The 20950-nt window shown below is 41.1% G+C and overlaps 1 protein-coding gene across 2 annotated transcripts in view; it reads right to left on the reverse strand.

Moving 5' to 3' along the window:
- Positions 1-20950, reverse strand: part of LOC139748148 (uncharacterized) — a 102900-nt gene that overhangs the window by 35163 nt on the left and 46787 nt on the right. For both annotated transcript variants that reach the window (XM_071660838.1, XM_071660837.1), the window contains 3 exons: positions 12702-12820; positions 7146-7250; positions 6711-6858 (listed from right to left, as the gene is read on the reverse strand). In XM_071660838.1, coding sequence (XP_071516939.1) covers positions 6711-6858; positions 7146-7250; positions 12702-12820 — 372 coding nt within the window. The remainder of the gene's footprint in view (positions 1-6710; positions 6859-7145; positions 7251-12701; positions 12821-20950) is intronic.

Consider the following 20950-nt stretch of genomic DNA (forward strand, 5'->3'; position numbering starts at 1 on the left):
GAATAGGTAAACAGAGGAGTGGTAGTAAAAGCTTGGCAGAAGATGACAGCTGGCAAGGCAATGGGTCTGGATGGTATTGGAATTTATTAAAAACAGGGTGACTGTGTTGTTGACTGGTTGGTAAGGATATTCAAAGTATGTATGACTCATGATGAGGTGCCTGAGGATTGACGGAATGCTTGCAATGTGCCTTTGTACAAAGGCAAAGGGGATAAAGGTGAGTATTCAAATTACAGATGTATAAGTTTGTTGAGTATTCCTGGGAAATTATATGGGAGGGTATTGATTGAGAGGGTAAAGGCATGTACAGAGCATCAGATTGGGGAAGAGCAGTGTGGTTTCAGAAGTGATAGAGGATGTGTGGAACAGATGTTTGCTTTGAAGAATGTATAAGAGAAATACTTAGAAAAGCAAATGGATTTGTATGTAGCATTTATGGATCTGGAAAAGGCATATGATAGAGTTGATAGAGATGCTCTGTGGAAGGTATTAAGAATATATGGTGTGGGAGGCAAGTTGTTAGAGGCAGTGAAAAATTTTTATCGAGGATGTAAGGCATGTGTACATGTAGGAAGAGGGGAAGGTGATTGGTTCTTGGTGAATCTCAGTTTGCGGCAGGGGTGCGTGATGTCTCCATGGTTGTTTAAGGATGTTAGGGATGTTAGGTTGTTACAGAGGTGAATGCAAGAGTTTTGGAGAGAGGGGCAAGTATGCAGTCTGTTGCGGATAAGAGAGCTTGGGAAGTGAGTCAGTTGTTGTTCGCTGATGATACAGCACTGGTGGCTGATTCGGGTGAGAATCTGCAGAAGCTGGTGACTGAGTTTGGTAAAGAGAGTGAAAGAAGAAAGCTGAGAGTAAATGTGAATAAGAGCAAGGTTATTAGGTACAGTAGGGTTGAGGGACAAGTCAATTGGGAGGTAAGTTTGAATGGAGAAAAACTGGAGGAAGTAAAGTGTTTTAGATATCTGGGAATGGATTTGGCAACGGATGGAACCACAGAAGTGGAAGTGAGTCACAGGAGTGGGGGGGGGGGGGGGGGGGGGCGAAAGTTTTGGGAGCGTTGAAAAATGTGTGGAAGTTGAGAACATTATCTTGGAAAGCTAAAATGGGTATATTTGAAGGAATAGTGGTTCCAACAATGTTATATGGTTGCGAGGCGTGGGCTATAGATAGGGTTGTGCGGAGGAGGGTGGATGTGTTGGAAAGAGATGTGTGAGGACAATATGTGGTGTGAGGTGGTTTGATCGAGTAAGTAATGAAAGGGTGAGAGAGATGTGTGGTAATAAAAAGAGTGTGGTTAAGAGAGCACAAGAGGGTGTTTTGAAATGGTTGTCACATGGAGAGAATGAGTGAGGAACGATTGACAAAGAGGATATATGTGTCAGAGGTGGAGGGAACAAGGAGAAGTGGGAGACCAAATTGGAGGTGGAAAGATGGAGTGAAAAAGATTTTGAGCAATTGGGCCTGAACACACAGGAGGGTGAAAGGCATGCAAGGATTAGAGTGAATTGGAACGATGTGGTATACTGGGGTCGACATGCTGTCAATGGATTGGACCAGGGCATGTGAAGCATTTGGTGTAAACCATGAAAAGTTTTGTTTGGCCTGGATGTAGAAAGAGAGCTGAGGTTTCGATGCATTATACATGAAAGCTACAGACTGAGTTAAACTAATGTTGCCTTGCTGTCTTTTTCTAGCACTACCTCACACGCATGCGGGGGGAGGGGGCTGTCTTTTTATGTGTGGCAGGGTGATGACGGGAATGATTACGGGCAACAAGTGTGAATTATGTGCATGTGTGTGTACGTATGTGTGTGTGTATGTATGTGTTGAAATGGGTAGGTATTGTGTGTGTGCGTGTATGGACATGTATGTACATGCGTGTGTATGTGGGTGGGTTAGAGACAGTGACAAATGATAATGAATAAATAACATAATACTTATAATCATTCGCTGTTTTCTGTGTCAGCATGGGAGCTCGGAAGAAAACAGACTAAAGAATGGCCCAACTCACCCACATACATATGTATATACACAAATGCTCATTTATTTTCTTATTTTATTTATTTTGCTTTGTTGCTGTCTCCCACGTTGGCGAGGTAGAGCAAGGAAACAGACGAAAGAATGACCCAACCCACCCAAATACATGTCCACACATGCAAATATACATACCTACACATCTCAACGTATACATATATTTATACACACACAGACATATACATATATACACATGTACATAATTCATACTGTCTGCCTTTATTCATTCCCATCGTCACCTCGCCACACATGAAATAACAAACCCCTCCCCCCTCATGTAAGCGAGGTAGCACTAGGAAAAGACACCAAAGGCCCCATTCGTTCACATTCAGTCTCTAGCTATCATGTAATAATGCACCGAAACCACAGCTCCCTTTCCACATTAGGCCCCACACAACTTTCCATGGTTTACCCTAGGCGCTTCACATGCCCTGGTTCAATCCATTCACAGCACGTCACCCCCGGTATACCACATCATTCCAATTCACTCTATTCCTTGCACGCCTTTCACCCTCCTGCATGTTCAGGCCCCGATCACTCAAAATCTTTTTCATTCCATCTTTCCACCTCCAATTTGGTCTCCCACTTCTCCTCGTTCCCTCCACCTCCGACACATATATCCTCTTGGTCAATCTTTCCTCACTCATTCTCTCCATGTGACCAAACCATTTCAAAACACCCTCTTCTTCTCTCTCAACCACACTCTTTTTATTAACACACATCTCTATTATTACTTACTCGATCAAACCACCTCACACCACATATTGTCCTCAAACATCTCATTTCCAGCACATCCACCCTCCTGCGCACAACTCTATCCATAGCCCATGCCTCGCAACCATACAACATTGTTCGAACCACTATTCCTTCAAACATACCCATTTTTGCTTTCCAAGATAATGTTCTCGACTTCTGCACATTCTTCAAGGCTCCCAGAATTTTCGCCCCCTCCCCCACCCTATGATTCACTTCCACTTCCATGGTTCCATCCGCTGCCAAATCCACTCCCAGATATCTAAAACACTTCACTTCCTCCAGTTTTTCTCCATTCAAACTTACCTCCCAATTGACTTGACCCTCAACCCTACTGTACCTAATAACCTTGCTCTTATTCACATTTACTCTCAACTTTCTTCTTTCACACACTTTACCAAACTCAGTCACCAGCTTCTGCAGTTTCTCACATGAATCGGCCACCAGCGCTGTATCATCAGCGAACAACAATTGACTCACTTCCCAAGCTCTCTCATCCACAACAGACTGCATACTTGCCCCTCTTTCCAAATCTCTTGCATTCACCTCCCTAACAACTGCATCCATAAACAAATTAAACAACCATGGAGACATCACACACCCCTGCCGGAGAGCTACATTCACTGAGAACCAATCACTTTCCTCTCTTCCTACACATACACATGCCTTACATCCTCGATACAAACTTTTCACTGCTTCTAACAACTTGCCTCCCACACCATATGTTCTTAATACCTTCCACAGAGCATCTCTATCAAGTCTTCTCCAGATCCATAAATGCTACGTACAAATCCATTTGCTTTTCTAAGTATTTCTCACATACTTTCCTCAAAGCAAAAACCTGATCCACACATCCTCTACCACTTCTGAAACCACACTGCTCATGCCCATACACACACATATACATACATATACATTTCAACATATGCATAAATATACATACAGACATATACATATTCCTATTTGCTGCCTTCATCCATTCCCACTGTCACTCCGACACAGAGGAAACAGCATTCCCCTCCCCCTCCAGCAAGGTAGCACAGGAAGACAAAAAGGCCACATTCGTTCAAATTTAGTCTCTAGCTGTTATGTGTAATGCACCAAAATCACACCTCCCTTTCCACATCCAGGCCCAACAGAACTTTCCATGGTTTACCCAAGACACATCACATGCCCTGGTTCAATCCAATGACAGCATGTCGACCCCGATATACCACATGTATGTTCTGGCCCCCATTGCCCAAAATCCTTTTCATTCCATCCTTCCACTTCCATTTTGGTCTCCCACTTCTCCTTGTTCCTAATCAAATATTTCTCTTCCAATGCATCCACACTCCTCCACAGAACCTTATCTATAGCCCATGCCTCGCACCCATATGATATTGATGGAACTACTATTCCTTCAAATGTACCACATATATGGCCTTGAAAATGCCATTCTCTCTTTCTACACATTCTTCATTGGTCCCAGAATCTTCACCCTCTCCCCCATATTATGGCTTATTTCCACTCCCATGGCCCCATTCACTGCCAAGATATCTAAAACACGTGACTTCCTCCAATTTTTCTCTGTTCAAACTTACATTCCACCTAACTTGTTCCTCAATCCTACTGAACCTAATAACATTCGTTTTTTACTCAAAATTTCTCCTTTCACATATTTTTCCAAACTCAGTCACTACTAACTTCTGCAGTTATTCATTCAAATGAGCCATCAGCGCTGTATCATCGACAAACAACAACTGACTCACTTCCCTGACCCTCTCATCCCACAGACTATGCGCATACTAATCCCCCTTTCTAAAACTCTTACATTTACCTCCTTAACCATCCCATTCATAAACAAACCAAATAACCATGGTGACATCACACACCCCTGCCGCAGACCGATTTTCACTAGGAACCAATCACTTTCCCCTCTTCCTACTCGAACACATGCCTTACACCCTTGATAAAAACTTCTTGCTGCTTCTAGCAGCTTACCACCCGCATCATATATTCTTAATACCTTCTACAAAGCACCTCTATCAACCCTATCATATTCCTTTTCTACATCCATTAATGCCACATACAAATCCCTCTGCTTTTCTAGGTATTCCTCACAAACTTGATCCACACATCCTCTCCTGCTTCTGAAACCACAGTGCTCCTCCACAATCTGATGCTCCCATACAATTTTCCAGGTATATTCAACAAACTTATGCCTTTATACTCTCAACACTCTCCTTGATCCTCTTTACCTTTGTACAATGACACGATACATGCATTCTGCCAATCCTCAGTCACTTTACCATGATGAATACATACAATGAATATCCTTACCAACTAATCAACAACACAGTCATCCCTGTTCTTAATGAATTCAACAGCAATAATATCCACTTCCGCCACATTGCTGGATTTCATCTTCCACAAAGCTTTCACTACCTTTTCCCTCTTCACCAAAGGACTCTCCCTGACTCTCTCACTTTGCACACCACCCTTACCAAACACCTTACATCTGCCACTCTATCATGAAAGACATTCAACAATCCTTCAAAATACTCATTTCATCTCCTCCTCACTCCATCACTACCTGATAACACTTCCTCTCTTGCCCCCTACATCAACATTCCCATTTGTTCTCTTCTCTTTTGCAAATTATTTACCTAATTCCAAAACATTGTTTTATTTTCTCTAGAGTTTAATGATACTCTAGCCCCAACTGAGATCTCATTTGCCCTTTTTTCAACCCTTGCCCTTCCTCTTGACTTCCTGCTGCTTTCTCTTATACACATCCCAGTCATTTGCACTCCTTTATTGTAAATACCATCTAAATTCCTCTCTTTTCTCTTTCACAAGAAGCTTTTACTTCTTCATCCACCCATTCACTACCCTTTGTAATCTGCCCATCTCCTACCTTACTCATGCCATATGCATCTCTTGCACATGCCATCACTGCTTCCCCAAATACATCCCATTCCTCATCCACTCCCCTCACTTCATTTGCTCTCACCTTTTGCCATTCTACACTCAATCTCTCCTGGTATTTCTTCATACAAGTCTCCTTTCCAGGCTCACTTACTCTCACCACTCTCTTCTCCCCTACATTCTCTAATCCGTTTTGAAAACCTTTCCAAATCTTCACCTTGACCTCCAAAAGATAGTCGTCAGACATCCTACCAGCTGCCCCTCTCACCACATTTGCATCCAGAAGTCTCTCTTTTACACATCTATCAATTAATACATAATCTAATAATGCCCTTTGCCCATCTCTGTTACTCAAATATGTATACTTGTGTATATCTTTCTTTTTAAACTGGGTATTCCCAATCACCAGTCTTTTTTCATCGCAAAAATTCAAAAGCTCTACACCATTGCTATTCACAACAAATACTGAATACCCCAGAAGTGCCAATTATATGCATAACTGCCATATCACTTAACTTCACACTCAAATCACCTATCACTAAAACCCAGACTCATGCACCAAAACTGGTGACACACTCACTCAACTGCTCCCAAAACACTTGCCTCTCATGATCTTTTTTCTCATTTTCATGAAACTTCATTTTATATGATATTCTCTATTTCAAAAATGTTCAGGAAATCTTTTCATATTTGTATAATGTTCTGCAATCTAACCGTTAACCCCTTTTTCCATAAGTCTGAAAACAATAGTTTTCCTTGCTAAGTTTCTGGTCATATGGATACCGCATAAAACCTAATGTGCTCTCTGCGAGGAGAAATGCAATGGAATGAAATGCTATAGCAATGTACCGAGTTAGAGAGAAAGTGACCACTGAAGAATCATAAGAAATGCATAGACATATAAAGGAAAGACAATACAAGCTAACAGTTCTGAAAATGGGAACTGGTTGGTGATATGGTGGAAAGTGACTTGAGAAAAAATAGTATCTCAAAGGAAGAATATATCATACCTTGTTTACTCCCTCTTGCAACAGCTATGCTAAATGCAGAAGAACCAGCAACATTTGTATACGTGATGTCTGCTCCATGGTCTAGAAGTTCATTTCCGCAGTGCGAATGATCATTGTGTGCTGCATACATTAATGCAGTATTTCCCATCTGAAAAATAGACTGTTTCAATCATATGTACATGTAACAAAAAAAGACAGAAATATAAAACCATGGAAAGAATTGTATCAACAACTTCATTACTTTATAATTAACACTTTAAGCAATGCAAATGCATTTATGTCCCTATAATTACTTATCACATTGGATTTGAAATATATCCTTCCACAGATGAAAGCAGTCTAAGTACTCTGATAATGCATTCCATATTGTTCAAGCATTCGCCAGAAAATGATGCTGAGGGATATGAAAACAGTACTATAAAAAAAAATACTTACATGGTCAACATGATTAGGGTCAGCACCATAGCTTATCAGAAGTTTTATTATTTCATGGTGACCATTGCTAGCCGCCAGAAGAAGTGAAGTTTCACCATCTTGTCCCTGTTTCAAAAACATAAATCATACTAAAATAATTTCCATTAATTTGACGTTACGATGCCCATCTATTTTCCTGATATGAAGCAATACAAAAATTAAATAATTACATTTTGGGATATGAAAACTCTCTTATGAGAAGTGTGCTGTGAGACATGAGATGCATCTTGGACTTCTGAGGGTTAGGAATCTATACACTGGTGAAGCAAATGCCTCTCACCCTTTGTTAAACACTGACAGTTAATAGCGGTGTTGCTCTGCCCAGGCCTCCAATAAGATGTCATCTTCCCCAACTTATCAGTAGAAAGGTACCTCATTATTCTAGGAACAAAGTTGTTTGCTCGCTGATTGTCAATAGATTGGAGGAAGGTTTTTCAATAGTAAGAGAGAGAAAGGGTGGGGAAGCAACTGGAAAAATGGGTTGGATGGCATCATGGAAAGCAGAGTTTTTATACTTTAAAACTTAGACATCTCTCTGGGGTTGACTCCCATTAGCACTCCTCAAACTACACTGTTCATCCTCAGTCTGATGTCCATCCTCTCACTCACTTACTAGGTTTCCTCAACAAACTTTTACCTCTCATTTGAACATTCATTTTTGTCCCCAGCAACTTTATACAATAGCATTGTATAGACATTTCAACATTTCTCAAGATCCTCACCACAAGCCATACATATCAAAAATCCTATCTAACGGGTCACTAGCACAGTCTCTTCTCCTTCTCTTTATGTTAGCTGAGAATGCATGGGCAACTGAATGCCCTAATCAAGTCCATCTCATGAATGCTATATGTATGCAAGTATGTATGTATGTATAACACTGCCTGAGTTAGGTATACATTCTAGCAATGAGCCCCTAGGGGTGGATGAACAGCTGAGTTAATTGTGGACCAACTGTCACAACTAGGATTCAAAGATATGCACTCGAAACTGAGCAGCCCATAAATGCATCACAGTCAGAAATGCTAACCACTACACCGTGCAGGACCTTTGAAAACCTTATTTTTATTCTGCCTGAAATATGCTGATACTCTATCACCCTAACTCTCACTTACCCTCTTAGTCAACGTACTAGTAATACAATCCAGAAGAAAACTTCACACAACTTACTAAAACATAATGAACACCTGCATACCCCCCTGCCTCGCTCTCTCTCTTTCTCATATGCCACTCCAGATGTGCAACTGACATAACACACAAGTTGCTTTAGCTACAGCCACCATATTAGTGACCACTGTTGTAGGGAATGGTCAAACACTCACAAAAGACTACTGAAAACATGTACTTTATGTTTTTGCCTGTGGCATGTTATTATGGATTCTGGTGCCTTAAACCTCTTAAAGTATGTTAAAGGTCTTGAAAATGTTGCAAAAAACATTAATATGATTGAATAAAGTGTGTGGCAACTGATCCATACTCATTTCCAATACGTCATATGAAAGCAACTATTGATTTGGGGCCTAACAAGCTTCCCAGTGTTATGCATCATGATGTGTACCATTATCTGATTACCTAACTTAGATATGCTGGAAATTCACTGAAAGCCTGAAGTCTAAAAGCATGGGAATATTCCAATTCTGGAAAGGTGTCTATCTGCACTATATCATTACTGGTATTCCATATTGATAAGTAATTTTGAAAACTCTCTGATGAAATAGATTTCTTTTACTTTTATTTGTGGTTTGATTGAGTACTACCTGACACCTTCTCACCTACCTGTTTTGTCCAGTCTGACTTGACATTCCCTCTCGTTCTTGATATATAGTTCACTCAAAATTACTCTCACAAAAGCGTCTACATGTTTGGCATACAACATGAAAAGATGGTATGCTGGTGGTAGGACACTGCATGTGTAAGGAAGAACTAAAAATTTGCTTTCTTATTTCATTCACAGCATTTGCTTAAGAAAGTTTGATGAGAATGAAAAAAAGGCACTTCGTGCACATCAATGCCTGCAGCTCAGCTTGCTCCATCAGCAAGCTTATCAAAAGTAGTTGAACTAAGTAAAACACTTAATTTCTCACTCAATTTTGAATAAAAAATCTTTGGAATATAATCAGGTTACTCTTATTTGCAAAAATTAAACAGGATAACAATTTCAAGAGATGCTATGCTTGTTAAGTGAACAAAATCATTCATAAGGTACATCAGCAGCACGCATAAAAAGCCTAACTCTCAAGCTACTACATCTAAAGGCAAAATGCAAACTTAAAAAGCCTTACTCTCAAGATAACACATTTAAAGGTAAACCGCAGAACTAAAATATTTATTAGTATTGGCCTCCAACCAGACCTCCCTTACCTATCCTGAAATGAGCACTTCATAATCCAGACTGGCTGGATGGCTGCTAAAATTCTCTTTTCATAGCAGCTACTCAAGCCTGGCACCTTTATTCATTTGCAAAAAACTGATAGAAAGATAGATCTGGCTCTCCAGCTCTGTTTGAGAAGTCTGCAGATGTGTAGTAGCCATTTAGTGCACAACAAATAAGTCAAATGCTTTGTATCAGTACTACAAATAGTTTACAACTATTTACCACTGGAAAGATGATCAAAAAGCAGATATTTGAAATGCATGCACAATTTGTGACATCACAGCACATGGATAATACTCCCCAGCTGCAAATCCTGCTCACCATCCGACTTGGTTCAACACTCACACCCAAGATCCCCAACTGTATCCTTTTAATATCCTTCACCTAAGCAACCATCCTACCAGATTCCCAACCTAACACCTCCAGAAGGAGGCATCGTCAGACAGCCCCTGCTCACCAGTATTGCACTCAAGGACTACTTGGAGCACAGTGCACAAGCTGTCCTCAGACCAAATGTCTAACCTGATATCACTACACCTGGCTCATCCAACCCAAGCAACCACCAAAAAGACTTACACAAGCTACAGGAAAGCAGACTGGACAGCCTTCACACAGTATAAGAAAACAAGGCTTCAAAAATTCAGCATATGTGACTTCCCATGCCTCAATCATGCAGTCTTACACTTCTTCATCACCAATCAAGCCAGCAAAAAGCACATGCCACATGAAAATACAACACAGAAACCAGCTCAAACAAAACCAATCACCATTAAGAGAAACCAGATAATAAATCTAAACTCAAAACAACACTACCATTAACCTAATTATTGAAAGGCAAACTACAAACTGGCAATTCTTCCTAATATCTGAAGGAGAGGAGGAGATGACACTTCTTTTAATAAGCTTGTTTTCTAATTGTGCTTTAATCTAGTACACTGGCACAGCATTAGTGACAAATAACATCAACACAGTCAAAAATATTACACCTTTCAGGGTGAGACTGGCTGGTAGATGTGGGGAGGATAGTGATGGATTTGTTTCTATCTTCATACTGAACACTCTAATTACCCACACTCTCTTTATTTCATACACAGTCACAGCATGTTGGTGAAACAAAACATGGATATAAGAAATGACTACAATAAGATGGCAAGTGTGGGGAATATATTGAATATTTTTTCTTTGGAAATATTTCAGCTCTTTCCCAAACACCTGTTACTGACGTCTTCCATTATCCCACAATTACCTAGAGAGATCATCAAGTGCGGTGGTGAGGTAATTTCTTCCACAATTTGGAGTTCAATGGGAATACCTCTCTTGCAAGCCTTGCTTCTCCTTATGCAATCCTGCTTAAATCACATCATAAGTTAATTTTTCATGTTTTTCATTTTCCTTACCATGTTTTCCTTCATTTTCCTTACCAACAATACATATCATGTGTGTTCCTCTTAATAACTTAAGTCATCCAACAATCCACAGAGTTTTCATGATGTTACCATGTGTGCTTGGCCTTCAAGTAGATTGCAACTTATAATAGCTGTTGTTGTGGTACTGAGGACTGCAGGAATTTTTCCCACACCTTTGCAATGTGACTGTATATAGATCAGTTAGCTAGATGTTTAAACTGAGTAGGGAATATTTAGCACATCAATTGATTTTAGCCTCTATTTCTTCAGAGAATATCAATTGATGTTAACTGCTGGTTAAGGGTTGGAGTCCCATGTGGCTCTAGAGCTAAAGGCTGTTAAACCCTGTTTGATACCAAGTTATCATCATGCATCCTTTCCACACAGCAAAATCACTTCAAAGTATTCTGCTTAACCACTGTGGTCCCACACTCCATGTCCTTCCTTCCCTCTGACATCTCACATCTGTACACTTCAGCCTGTAGAAAAAATCAGTGCTTCTGATCAGGAAAACCAAAACATGCTATTCTTTTATCTCCTAAAAAGAAGAGGAAACCAAACAACTCTCACACTTAACTGCTGCAGCTGTAAACTTCTGCATATCTTACGTGTAAATTCAAGGGAAAATGAGAGTAAATGAAGGGTCTTTACTTGCAACATGACAAGCAACTACCTAGGAAGTTGAATTCAACTATTAACAAACAAGGGAAAATGTAAGTAAAAGAAAGATATTTACTTGCACACAACAGGCAACTATCTAAGAAGTTGAGTTCAACCATTAGTAAACAAAATATGCACCATCTACTAATCAGAGGCATTAAATCTGAAAAATGGCCAATTATTTCAGGAAGAAACATGCAAACTATTAGGTATTTGTGCTAGCAGTAGTAGTTGGAAGGCAGCCAATGACCAGTACTATCCGCCTGGGTATCGGGAGGGTTATTGCACTTCTCTGACCCAGGAAGATGACATTTTTTTTGCTTCACCCACACAAGGACTACTGGCATTCTGTTCACAAACACTTGACAACAATGAACCCACATAGCCCATTTTTTGTAACTTAGATTCTCCTGCAGTGAGCATTATGCTCTAGCTCTGCCTTTTGGCAATATGGTAGGAGCAGTAGATAGTAGTAGTAGGAGAAACACTGAGGCAGAGGCATTAGGTAGAACCACCAGATAGAAGTAGTAGGTACTAACATTAGGCAGAAGCATTAAATAAAGTAATTAATAGGATCATTATGTAGGAGCCTTCGCAAACACTGCACTAGAGTTGCTCTCTGCCAGTGGCCTGTTAAGGGTGAGGCACTAAAGGCTAAGAAACAGCACTGGAGCTCAATAGTTATGAAGACTCTCTTGCTGTGGCCATCCCCTTGAGGGAGTTTCAGTTTGGAACAGGCTTCAGAGAAATAGATAGATAGATAGGGTGTTTATACTGTGTTAACAGAGATAGGCTACAGGCACATGATTTTATGTCTTGTCATGTACAGATATAAAACTCGGCAACAGAAATAAACTTTTCCCATGATAAAATATGTGGTAGTTCATTACATGGGTTTGCAGCATAAATGTTAGCAAAGACATCAAAACCTGAGAGTATCCAATACCGATGATATCTTCTCCATATTGTAATGATATAATTTCTTTCCTGTAATGTTCTGACAATGAACTGGCCAACTGACTTACTACCACATACAAAATTACTCCAGCATTCTATGCAGTAAAGTAAAAAACAAACCTCCATGTTGACTTTAGCTCTATTTTGGATGAGCAGTCTTACAGTTGGCAGCTGACCATAATATGATGCCCACATGATTGGCGTAAAGCCATTGCTGTCCAGTTCATTCACATCAATATCTGCAAAAAGATTAAGTGCAACCAAATAAATATGTTCAATGACCAAGATTCACTGGACAGAAGTTATGTCAGTTTGTGAATGATACCATTCTTAACATAATCATAATTCTTAACATTAATCACCAGGTTTAATCTTCAATGTATATGACCTTTCATCTCAATTCAGACCCTCCACTATCCTTGGGGTAGAGGAGAAAGAATTTTACTTACATATTGCCTGTTTGCCATACAAAGCAACTAAAAGGGGTGGGATTAGGGGGCTCAACCTCACTAACTACCACCCTTTTTGGATTTCATTTTCTAAAAGAAGGAGCAGAAGAAGGAGTCAAGCAGGAAGTGCTCATCTTTCTTAAAGGCTCAGGCTGAGGTGTTTCAATGTGTATGGATGTAACCAAGACGAGAAGAGAGAAAAGAGAGGAAACCTAAATGTTCTGGCTCTGAGTAAAACAAATCTCAAGGGCAAAAGGGGAGAATGGTTTGGTAACATTCTAGGAGGAAAGTAAGGAGTTGTGGCAGTGTGTTAGAGAGAGTAAGGAAGGAAAACTTGATTTGGGTAATACTAAAAGTGCATGGCGAGAGATGGGTGATTATCAATGCTTTTGCACCTGGCCATGAGATGAAAGATTTAGAGAGGTAGGAGTTCTGGGAGTAGCCAAGTAAGTGTCAGCTGTTTTGATGTAAAAGACCTGGTGTTAGTGATGGATGATTTAAGCAAAGGTGAGCAATGTTGCAGATGAGGGAATAATCAATGGGGATGCGGTATTCAGTGTTATGAATGGAAATGGTGAACAGCTGGTCAAGTTGTGTAACGAAACAGGACTGATGACTGGGAATACCTGGTTTAAAATGAGGATCCATCTATCTGACACCTATTCCCTATTGGAACCCTCTCAAGGGAGAAGTCAAGGCAATGGAGTCTCCATAACTAGTGAACTCCAGTGCCACTTCTTGGTCTTTAGTGCCTCACTCTTAACAAGCCACTGGCAGAATGCAAGTAGCACAGTACCTACAAATGCTCCAAGCTAATGTTACTACTGACTACTTCTACCTAATGCTCCTGTCTAATGTTCCTACAGACTACTTCTACCTAAACCTCCTGCTTAATGTTCCTATTGACAGTTTCTACCTATTTTTCCACCTAACGCTCATGCCTAAATGTTCCTACCAACTAATTCTACCTATTGCACTGAACATTTTGCCAAGGCTAACACACAATGCTCACTGCAGGAAAATCTAGGGTTATGAAGAATGGATAGTGTGAGCTAAGTGTTACTGCATTATGTATACTAAGGAAAGATTGTGTGTCTGTAGACAAAATGCCAGTAGTCCGAGAGGGTGAGGCAAAAAGAAAAGACAGCTAGCTCGGTCAGAGGAGTGCAACTTGACAACCAATGAACTGCTGGCTTAACAAGTACCTGTCACTAACCTTCCCAATAACCAGGCAGGTAGTACTGGTAATATAACTCTTTGGTCATTGGCTGCCTACAAATAACTACTAAAACATATAAGACTGGTGAATGAGTTTGGTAAAGTGTGTGAAAGAAGAAAGCTGAGAGCAAATGTGAATAAGAGCACGGTTATTAGGTTCAGTAGGAATGAGGGACAAGTCAATTGGGAGGTAAGTCTGAATGGGGAAAAACTAGAGGAAGTGAAGTGTTTTAGACATATAGGAGTAGATTTAGCAACAGATGGAACCATGGAAGCGGAAGTGAGTCACAGGGTGGGAGAGGGGGCGAAGGTTCTGGGAGCGTTAAAGAATGTGTGGAAGGTGAGAATGTTATCTTGGAGCAAAAATGGGCATGTAGAAGGAATAGTGGTTCCAACAATGTTATATGGTTGCGAGGCATGGGCTATAGATAGGGTTGTGCGGAGGAGGGTGGATGTGTTGGAAATGAGATGTTTGAGGACAATATGTAGTGTTTGAAATGAGATGTTTGAGGACAATATGTGGTGTAGGATGGTTTGATCAAGTAAGTAACGGAAGGGTAAGAGTGATGTGTGGTAATAAAAGAGTTTGGTTGAGAGAGCAAAAGAGGTTGTATTGAAATGGTTTGGTCACAAGGAGAGAATGAGTGAGGAAAGATTGATAAAGAGGATATATGCATCAGAGGTGGAGAGAACAAGAAGTGGGAGACCAAATTGGAGGTGGAAGGATGGAGTGAAAAAGATTTTGAAGGCATTTCAGGAATAGAGTGAATTGGAATGATGTGGTCTACTGGGGTCAACGTGATGTCAATGGATGGAACCAGGGCAAGTGAAGTGTTTGGGGTAAACCATGGAAAGTTTTGTGGGACCTAGATGTGGAAAGGGAGCTGTGGTTTCAGTGCATTACACATGACATGCTACTTCATGTGCATGTGGGGGGGGGAGGGGGGTGCCCTTTCATATGTGGCAGGGTGGCGACAGGAATGGATGGAGGTAGCAAATATGAATATGTACACGTGTATATATGTATATATCTGTGTATGTATGTGTATGTACATGTTGAAATGTATAGGTATGTATATTTGTGTATTAGGCGTGAATGTATGTACATGTGTATGTGAGTGGATTGGGCCATTTTTTCGTCTGTTTCCTTGCCCTACTCACTAACGTGGGAGACAGCGACATAGTATAATAAAAATAAATAATAATAATAATGTGGATCATAGGGTGGGGGAGGGGGCGAAAATTCTGGGGGCCTTCAAGAATGTGTGGAAGTCGAGAACATTATCTCGGAAAGCAAAAATGGGTATGTTTGAAGGAATAGTGGTTCCAACAATGTTGTATGGTTGCGAGACGTGGGCTATGGATAGAGTTGTGCGCAGGAGGATGGATGTGCTGGAAATGAGATGTTTGAGGACAATGTGTGGTGTGAGGTGGTTTGATCAGGTGAGTAACGTAAGGGTAAGAGAGATGTGTGGAAATAAAAAGAGCGTGGTTGAGAGAGCAGAAGAGGGTGTTTTGAAGTGGTCTGGGCACATGGAGAGGATGAGTGAGGAAAGATTGACCAAGAGGATATATGTGTCGGAGGTGGAGGGAACAAGGAGAAGAGGGAGACCAAATTGGAGGTGGAAAGATGGAGTGAAAAAGATTTTGTGTGATCGGGGCCTGAGCATGCAGGAGGGTGAAAGGAGGGCAAGGAATAGAGTGAGTTGGAGCGATGTGGTATACTGGGGTTGACGTGCTGTCAGTGGATTGAAGCAGGGCATGTGAAGCGTCTGGGGTAAACCATGGAAAGCTGTGTAGGTATGTATATTTGCGTGTGTGGACGTATGTATATACATGTGTATGGGGGGGGGGGGGGGGGGTTGGGCCATTTCTTTCGTCTGTTTCCTTGCGCTACCTCGCAAACGCGTGAGACAGCAACAAAGTATAATAAAAAAAAAAAAATAAATAATAATAACAATAATATTAGAAATGATAATAAGGATAACAATAACAGTAATGATAATTATAATAATAATAATCATAATAATAATAATAATAATAATAATAATAATAATAATAATAATAATAATAATGATAATAATAATAATAATAATAATAATAATAATAATAATAAGATTGAATGGAGAAAAACTGGAGGAAGTAAAGTGTTTTAGATATCTGGAAGTGGATTTGGCAGCGGATGGAACCATGGCAGCGGAAGCGAATCATATGGTGGGGGAGGGGGCGAAAATTCTGGGAGCATTGAAGAGTATGTGGAAGTTGAGAACATTATCTCAGAAAGCAAAAATGGGTATGTTTGAAGAAATAGTGGTTCCAAAAATGTTGTATGGTTGTGAGGCGTGGGCAAGAAAGCAAAAATGGGTATGTTTGAAGAAATAGTGGTTCCAACAATGTTGTATGGTTGCGAGGCGTGGGCTATGGATAGAGTTGCGTGCAGAAGGATGGATGTGCTGGAAATGAGATGTTTGAGGACAATATGAGGTGTGAGGTGGTCTGATCAAGTAAGTAATAATAGGGTAAGAGAAATGTCTGGTAATAACAAGAGTGTGGTTGACAGAGCAGAAGAGGGCATTTTGAAGTGGTTTGGTCACATGGAGAGAATGAGTGAGGAAAGATTGACAAAGAGGACATATGTGTCAGAGGTGGAGAGAACGAGGAGAAGTGGGAGACCAAATTGGAGGTGGAAAGATGGAGTGAAAAAGATTTTGAGTGATTGGGGCCTGAACATGCAGGAGGGTGAAAGGCGTGCAAGGAATAGAGTGAATTGGAACGATGTGGTATACCGGGGCCAACGTGCTGTCAATGGATTGAGTCAGGGCATGTGAAGCGTCTGGGGTAAACCATGGAAAGTTCTGTGGGGCCTGGATGTGGAAAGGGAGCTGTGGTTTCGGGCATTATTGCATGACAGCTGGAGACTGAGTGAGCAAATGGGGCCTTTGTTGTCTTTTCCTGGCACTGCCTCACGCACATGAAGGGGGAGGGGGAAGTTATTCCATGTGTGGCGGGGTGGCGATGGGGGTGAGTAAGGGCAGACAGTGTGAATTGTGTGCATGTGTGTATATGTGTGTGTCTGTGTGTGTATTTATGTGTGTACGTTGGGATGTGTGGGTGTGTATGTTTGCGTGTGTGGACGTGTGTGTGTGTGCATGTGTGTGGGGGTGGGTTGGGCCATTTCTTTCGTCTGTTTCCTTGCGCTACCTTGCAGGAGCGGGAGACAGCGACAAAGCAAAATAATAATAATAACAATAATAATAATAATAATAATAATAATAATAATAATAATAATAATAATAATATTTCTGGGGATAGGGGAGAAAAAACACTTCCCACGCATTCCCCGCATGTCGTAGAAGGCGACTAAAGGGGACAGGAATGGGGGCTAGAAACCCTCCCCTCCTTGTATTTCAATTTTCTAAAAGGGGAAACAGACGAAGGAGTCACGCGGGGAGCGCTCATCCTCCTCGAAGGCTCACATTGGCATGTCTAAATGTGTGTGGATGTAACCAAGATGAGAAAAAAGGAGAGATATGTTTGAGGAAAGAAGCCTGGATGTTTTGGCTCTGAGTAAAACGAAGCTCAAGGGTAAAGGGGAAGAGTGGTTTGAAAATGTTTTGGGAGAAAAGTCAGGGCTTGGTGAGAGGACAAGAGCAAAGGAAGGAGTAGCACTACTCCTGAGACAGGAGTCGTGGGAGTATGTGACAGAGTGCAAGAAAGTAAACTCTAGATTGATATGGGTAAAACTGAAAAAGGATGAAGAGACATGGGTGATTATTGGTGCATATACAACGGGGCATGAGAAGAAAGATCATGAGTGGCAAATGTTATGGGAGCAGCTGAGTGAGTGTGTTAGCAGTTTTGATGCACGAGATCGGGTTATACTGCTGGGTGATTTGAATGCAAAGGTGAGTAATGTGACAGTTGAGGGAATAATTGGTGTACATGAGGTGTTCAGTGTTGTAAATGGAAATGGTGAAGAGCTTGTAGATTTGTGTGCTGAAAAAGGATTGGTGATTGGAAATACCTGATCTAAAAAGGGAGATATACATAAGCATATGTATGCAAGAAGGAGAGATGGCCAGAGAGCATAATTGGGTTACGTGCTAATTGATAAGCGCGTGAAAGAGAGACTTTTGGAAGTTAATGTGCTGAGAGAGGCAACTGGAGGGATGTCTGATCCTTATCTTGTAGAGGTTTTCAGAAAAGAAGAGAAAATGTTGGGGTGAAGAGAGTGGTGAGAGTAAGAGAGCTTGGGTAGGAGACTTGAGTGTGGAAGTACCAGGAGAGACTGAGTGCAGAATGGAAAAAGGTGAGAGCAAAGGACATAAGGGAAGTGGGGGAGGAATGGGATATATTTAGGGAAGCAGTGATGACTTGTGCAAAAGATGCTTGTGGCATGAGAAGTGTGGGAGGTGGGCATATCAGAAAAGGTAGTGACTGGTGGGATGAAAATTATCAGTGAAAGAGAAGAAAGAGGCATTTGGATGATTTTTGCAGGGAAATAGTGCAAATGATTGGGAGATGTATAAAAGAAAGAGGCAGAGGTCAAGAGAAAGGTGCAAGAGGTGAAAAAGAGGGCAGATGAGAGTTGGGGTGAGTGAGTATCAGTAAATTTGCGAGAGAATAAAAAGATGTTTTGAAGGAGGTAAATAAAGTGCGTAAGACAAGAGAACAAATGGAAACATCGGAAAAGGGGCTAATGGGGAGGTGATGTGAGAAGGAGATGGAGTGAATACTTTGAAGGTTTATTGAACGTGATAAATGATAGAGTGGTAGATACAGGGTGTTTTGGTCGAGGTGGTGTGCGAAGTGAGAGGGTCAGGGAGAATGGTTTGGTAAACAGAGAAGAGGTAGTGAAAGCTTTGTGGAAGATGAAAGCTGGCAAGGCGGTGGGTCTGGATGGTACTGCAGCAGAATTTATTAAAAAAGGGGATGACTGTGTTGTTGACTGGCTGGTGAAGATAGTCACTGTATGTATGGCTCATGGTGAAGAGCCTGAGGATTAGCGAAGTGCATGCATAGTGCCATTGTACAAAGGAAAAGTGGATAAAGATGAGTGTTCAAATTACAGTGGTATAAGTTTGTTGAGCACTCCTGGGAAATTGTATTGGAAGGTATTGATTGACAGGGTGACAGCATGTATCAGATTGGGGAAGAGCAGTGTGGTTCCAGAAGTGGTGGAGGATGTGTGGATCAGGTGTTTCATTTGAAGAATGTATGTGAGAAATACTTAGAAAAACCAATGGATTTGTGTGTAGCATTTATGGATCTGGAGAAGGCATATGATAGAGTTGACAGAGATGCTCGGTGGAAGGTATTAAGAGAATATGGTGTGGGAAGTAAGTTGCTAGAAGCAGTGAAAAGATTTTATTGAGGATGTAAGGCATGTGTAAGAGTAGGAAGAAAGGAAAGGGAGTGGTTCCCAGTGAATGTCGGTTTGCAGCAGGGGTGCATGATGTCTCCATGGTTGTTTAATTTGTTAACGGATGGGGTTGTTAGGGAGGTGAATGCAAGAGTTTTGGAGAAAGGGGCAAGTATGCAGTCTGCTGTGGATGAGAGGGCTTGGGAAGTGAGTCAGTTGTTGTTCGGAGATGATATAGTGCTGGTGGCTGATTCGGGTGAGAAACTGCTGAAGCTGGTGACTGAGTTTGGTAAAAGTGTGTGAAAGAAGAAAGCTGAGAGTAAATGTGAATAAGAGCAAGGTTATTATGCAGTAGGGTTGAGGGACAAGTCAACTGGGAGATAAGTTTGAATGGAGAAAAACTGGAGGAAGTGAAGTGTTTTAGATATCTGGGAGTGGATTTGGCAGCAGACAGAACCATGGAAGCGGAAGTGAGTCACAGGATGGCTCTGGGAGCGTTGAAGAATGTATGGAAGGCAAAGACATTATCTCAGAAAGCAAAAATGGGTATGTTTGAAGGAAAAGTGGTTCCAACAATGTTATATGGTTGCAGAGGAGGGTGGATGTGCTGGAAATGAGATGTTTGAGGACAATATGTGGTGTGAGGTGGTTTGATCAAGTAAGTAATGAAAGGGTAAGAGAGATGTGTGGTAATATAAAGAGTGTGGTTGAGAGAGCAGAAGAGGATGTATTGAAATGGTTTGGTCACATGGAGAGAATGAAAGAAGAAAGATTGACAAAGAGGATATATGTGTCAGAGGTGGAGGGAACAAGGAGAAGTGGGAGACCAAATTGGAGGTAGAAGGTTGAAGTGAAAAAGATTTTGAGCGATCGGGGCCCTTAACATACAGAAGGGTGAAAGACATGCAAGGAATAGAGTGAATGGAACGACGTGGTATACTGGGGTCGACAAGCTGTCAATGGATTGAACCAGAGCATGTGAAGCGTCTGGGGTAAACCATGGAAAGTTTTGTGGGGCCTGGATGAGGATAGGGAGCTGTGGTTTCAGTGCATTATACATGACAGCTAGAGATGAGTGTGAACAAATGTGGCCTTTGTTGTCTATTCCTAGCGCTATCTCACGTGTGTGGCAGGGTGGCAACAGGAATTCATAAAGGCAGCAATTATGAATTATGCACATGTGTAAATGTATTTGTCTCTGTATGTATATATATATATATGTATACATTGAAATGTATAGGTATGTATATGTGCATGTGTGGACGTGTATGTATGTATATACATGCGTATGTGGGGGGGGTTGGGCCATTCTTTCGTCTGTTTCCTTGCGCTACCTTGCT

This window comes from Panulirus ornatus, chromosome 72 (assembly GCF_036320965.1).
Source record: "Panulirus ornatus isolate Po-2019 chromosome 72, ASM3632096v1, whole genome shotgun sequence".
NCBI lineage: Eukaryota > Metazoa > Arthropoda > Malacostraca > Decapoda > Palinuridae > Panulirus > Panulirus ornatus.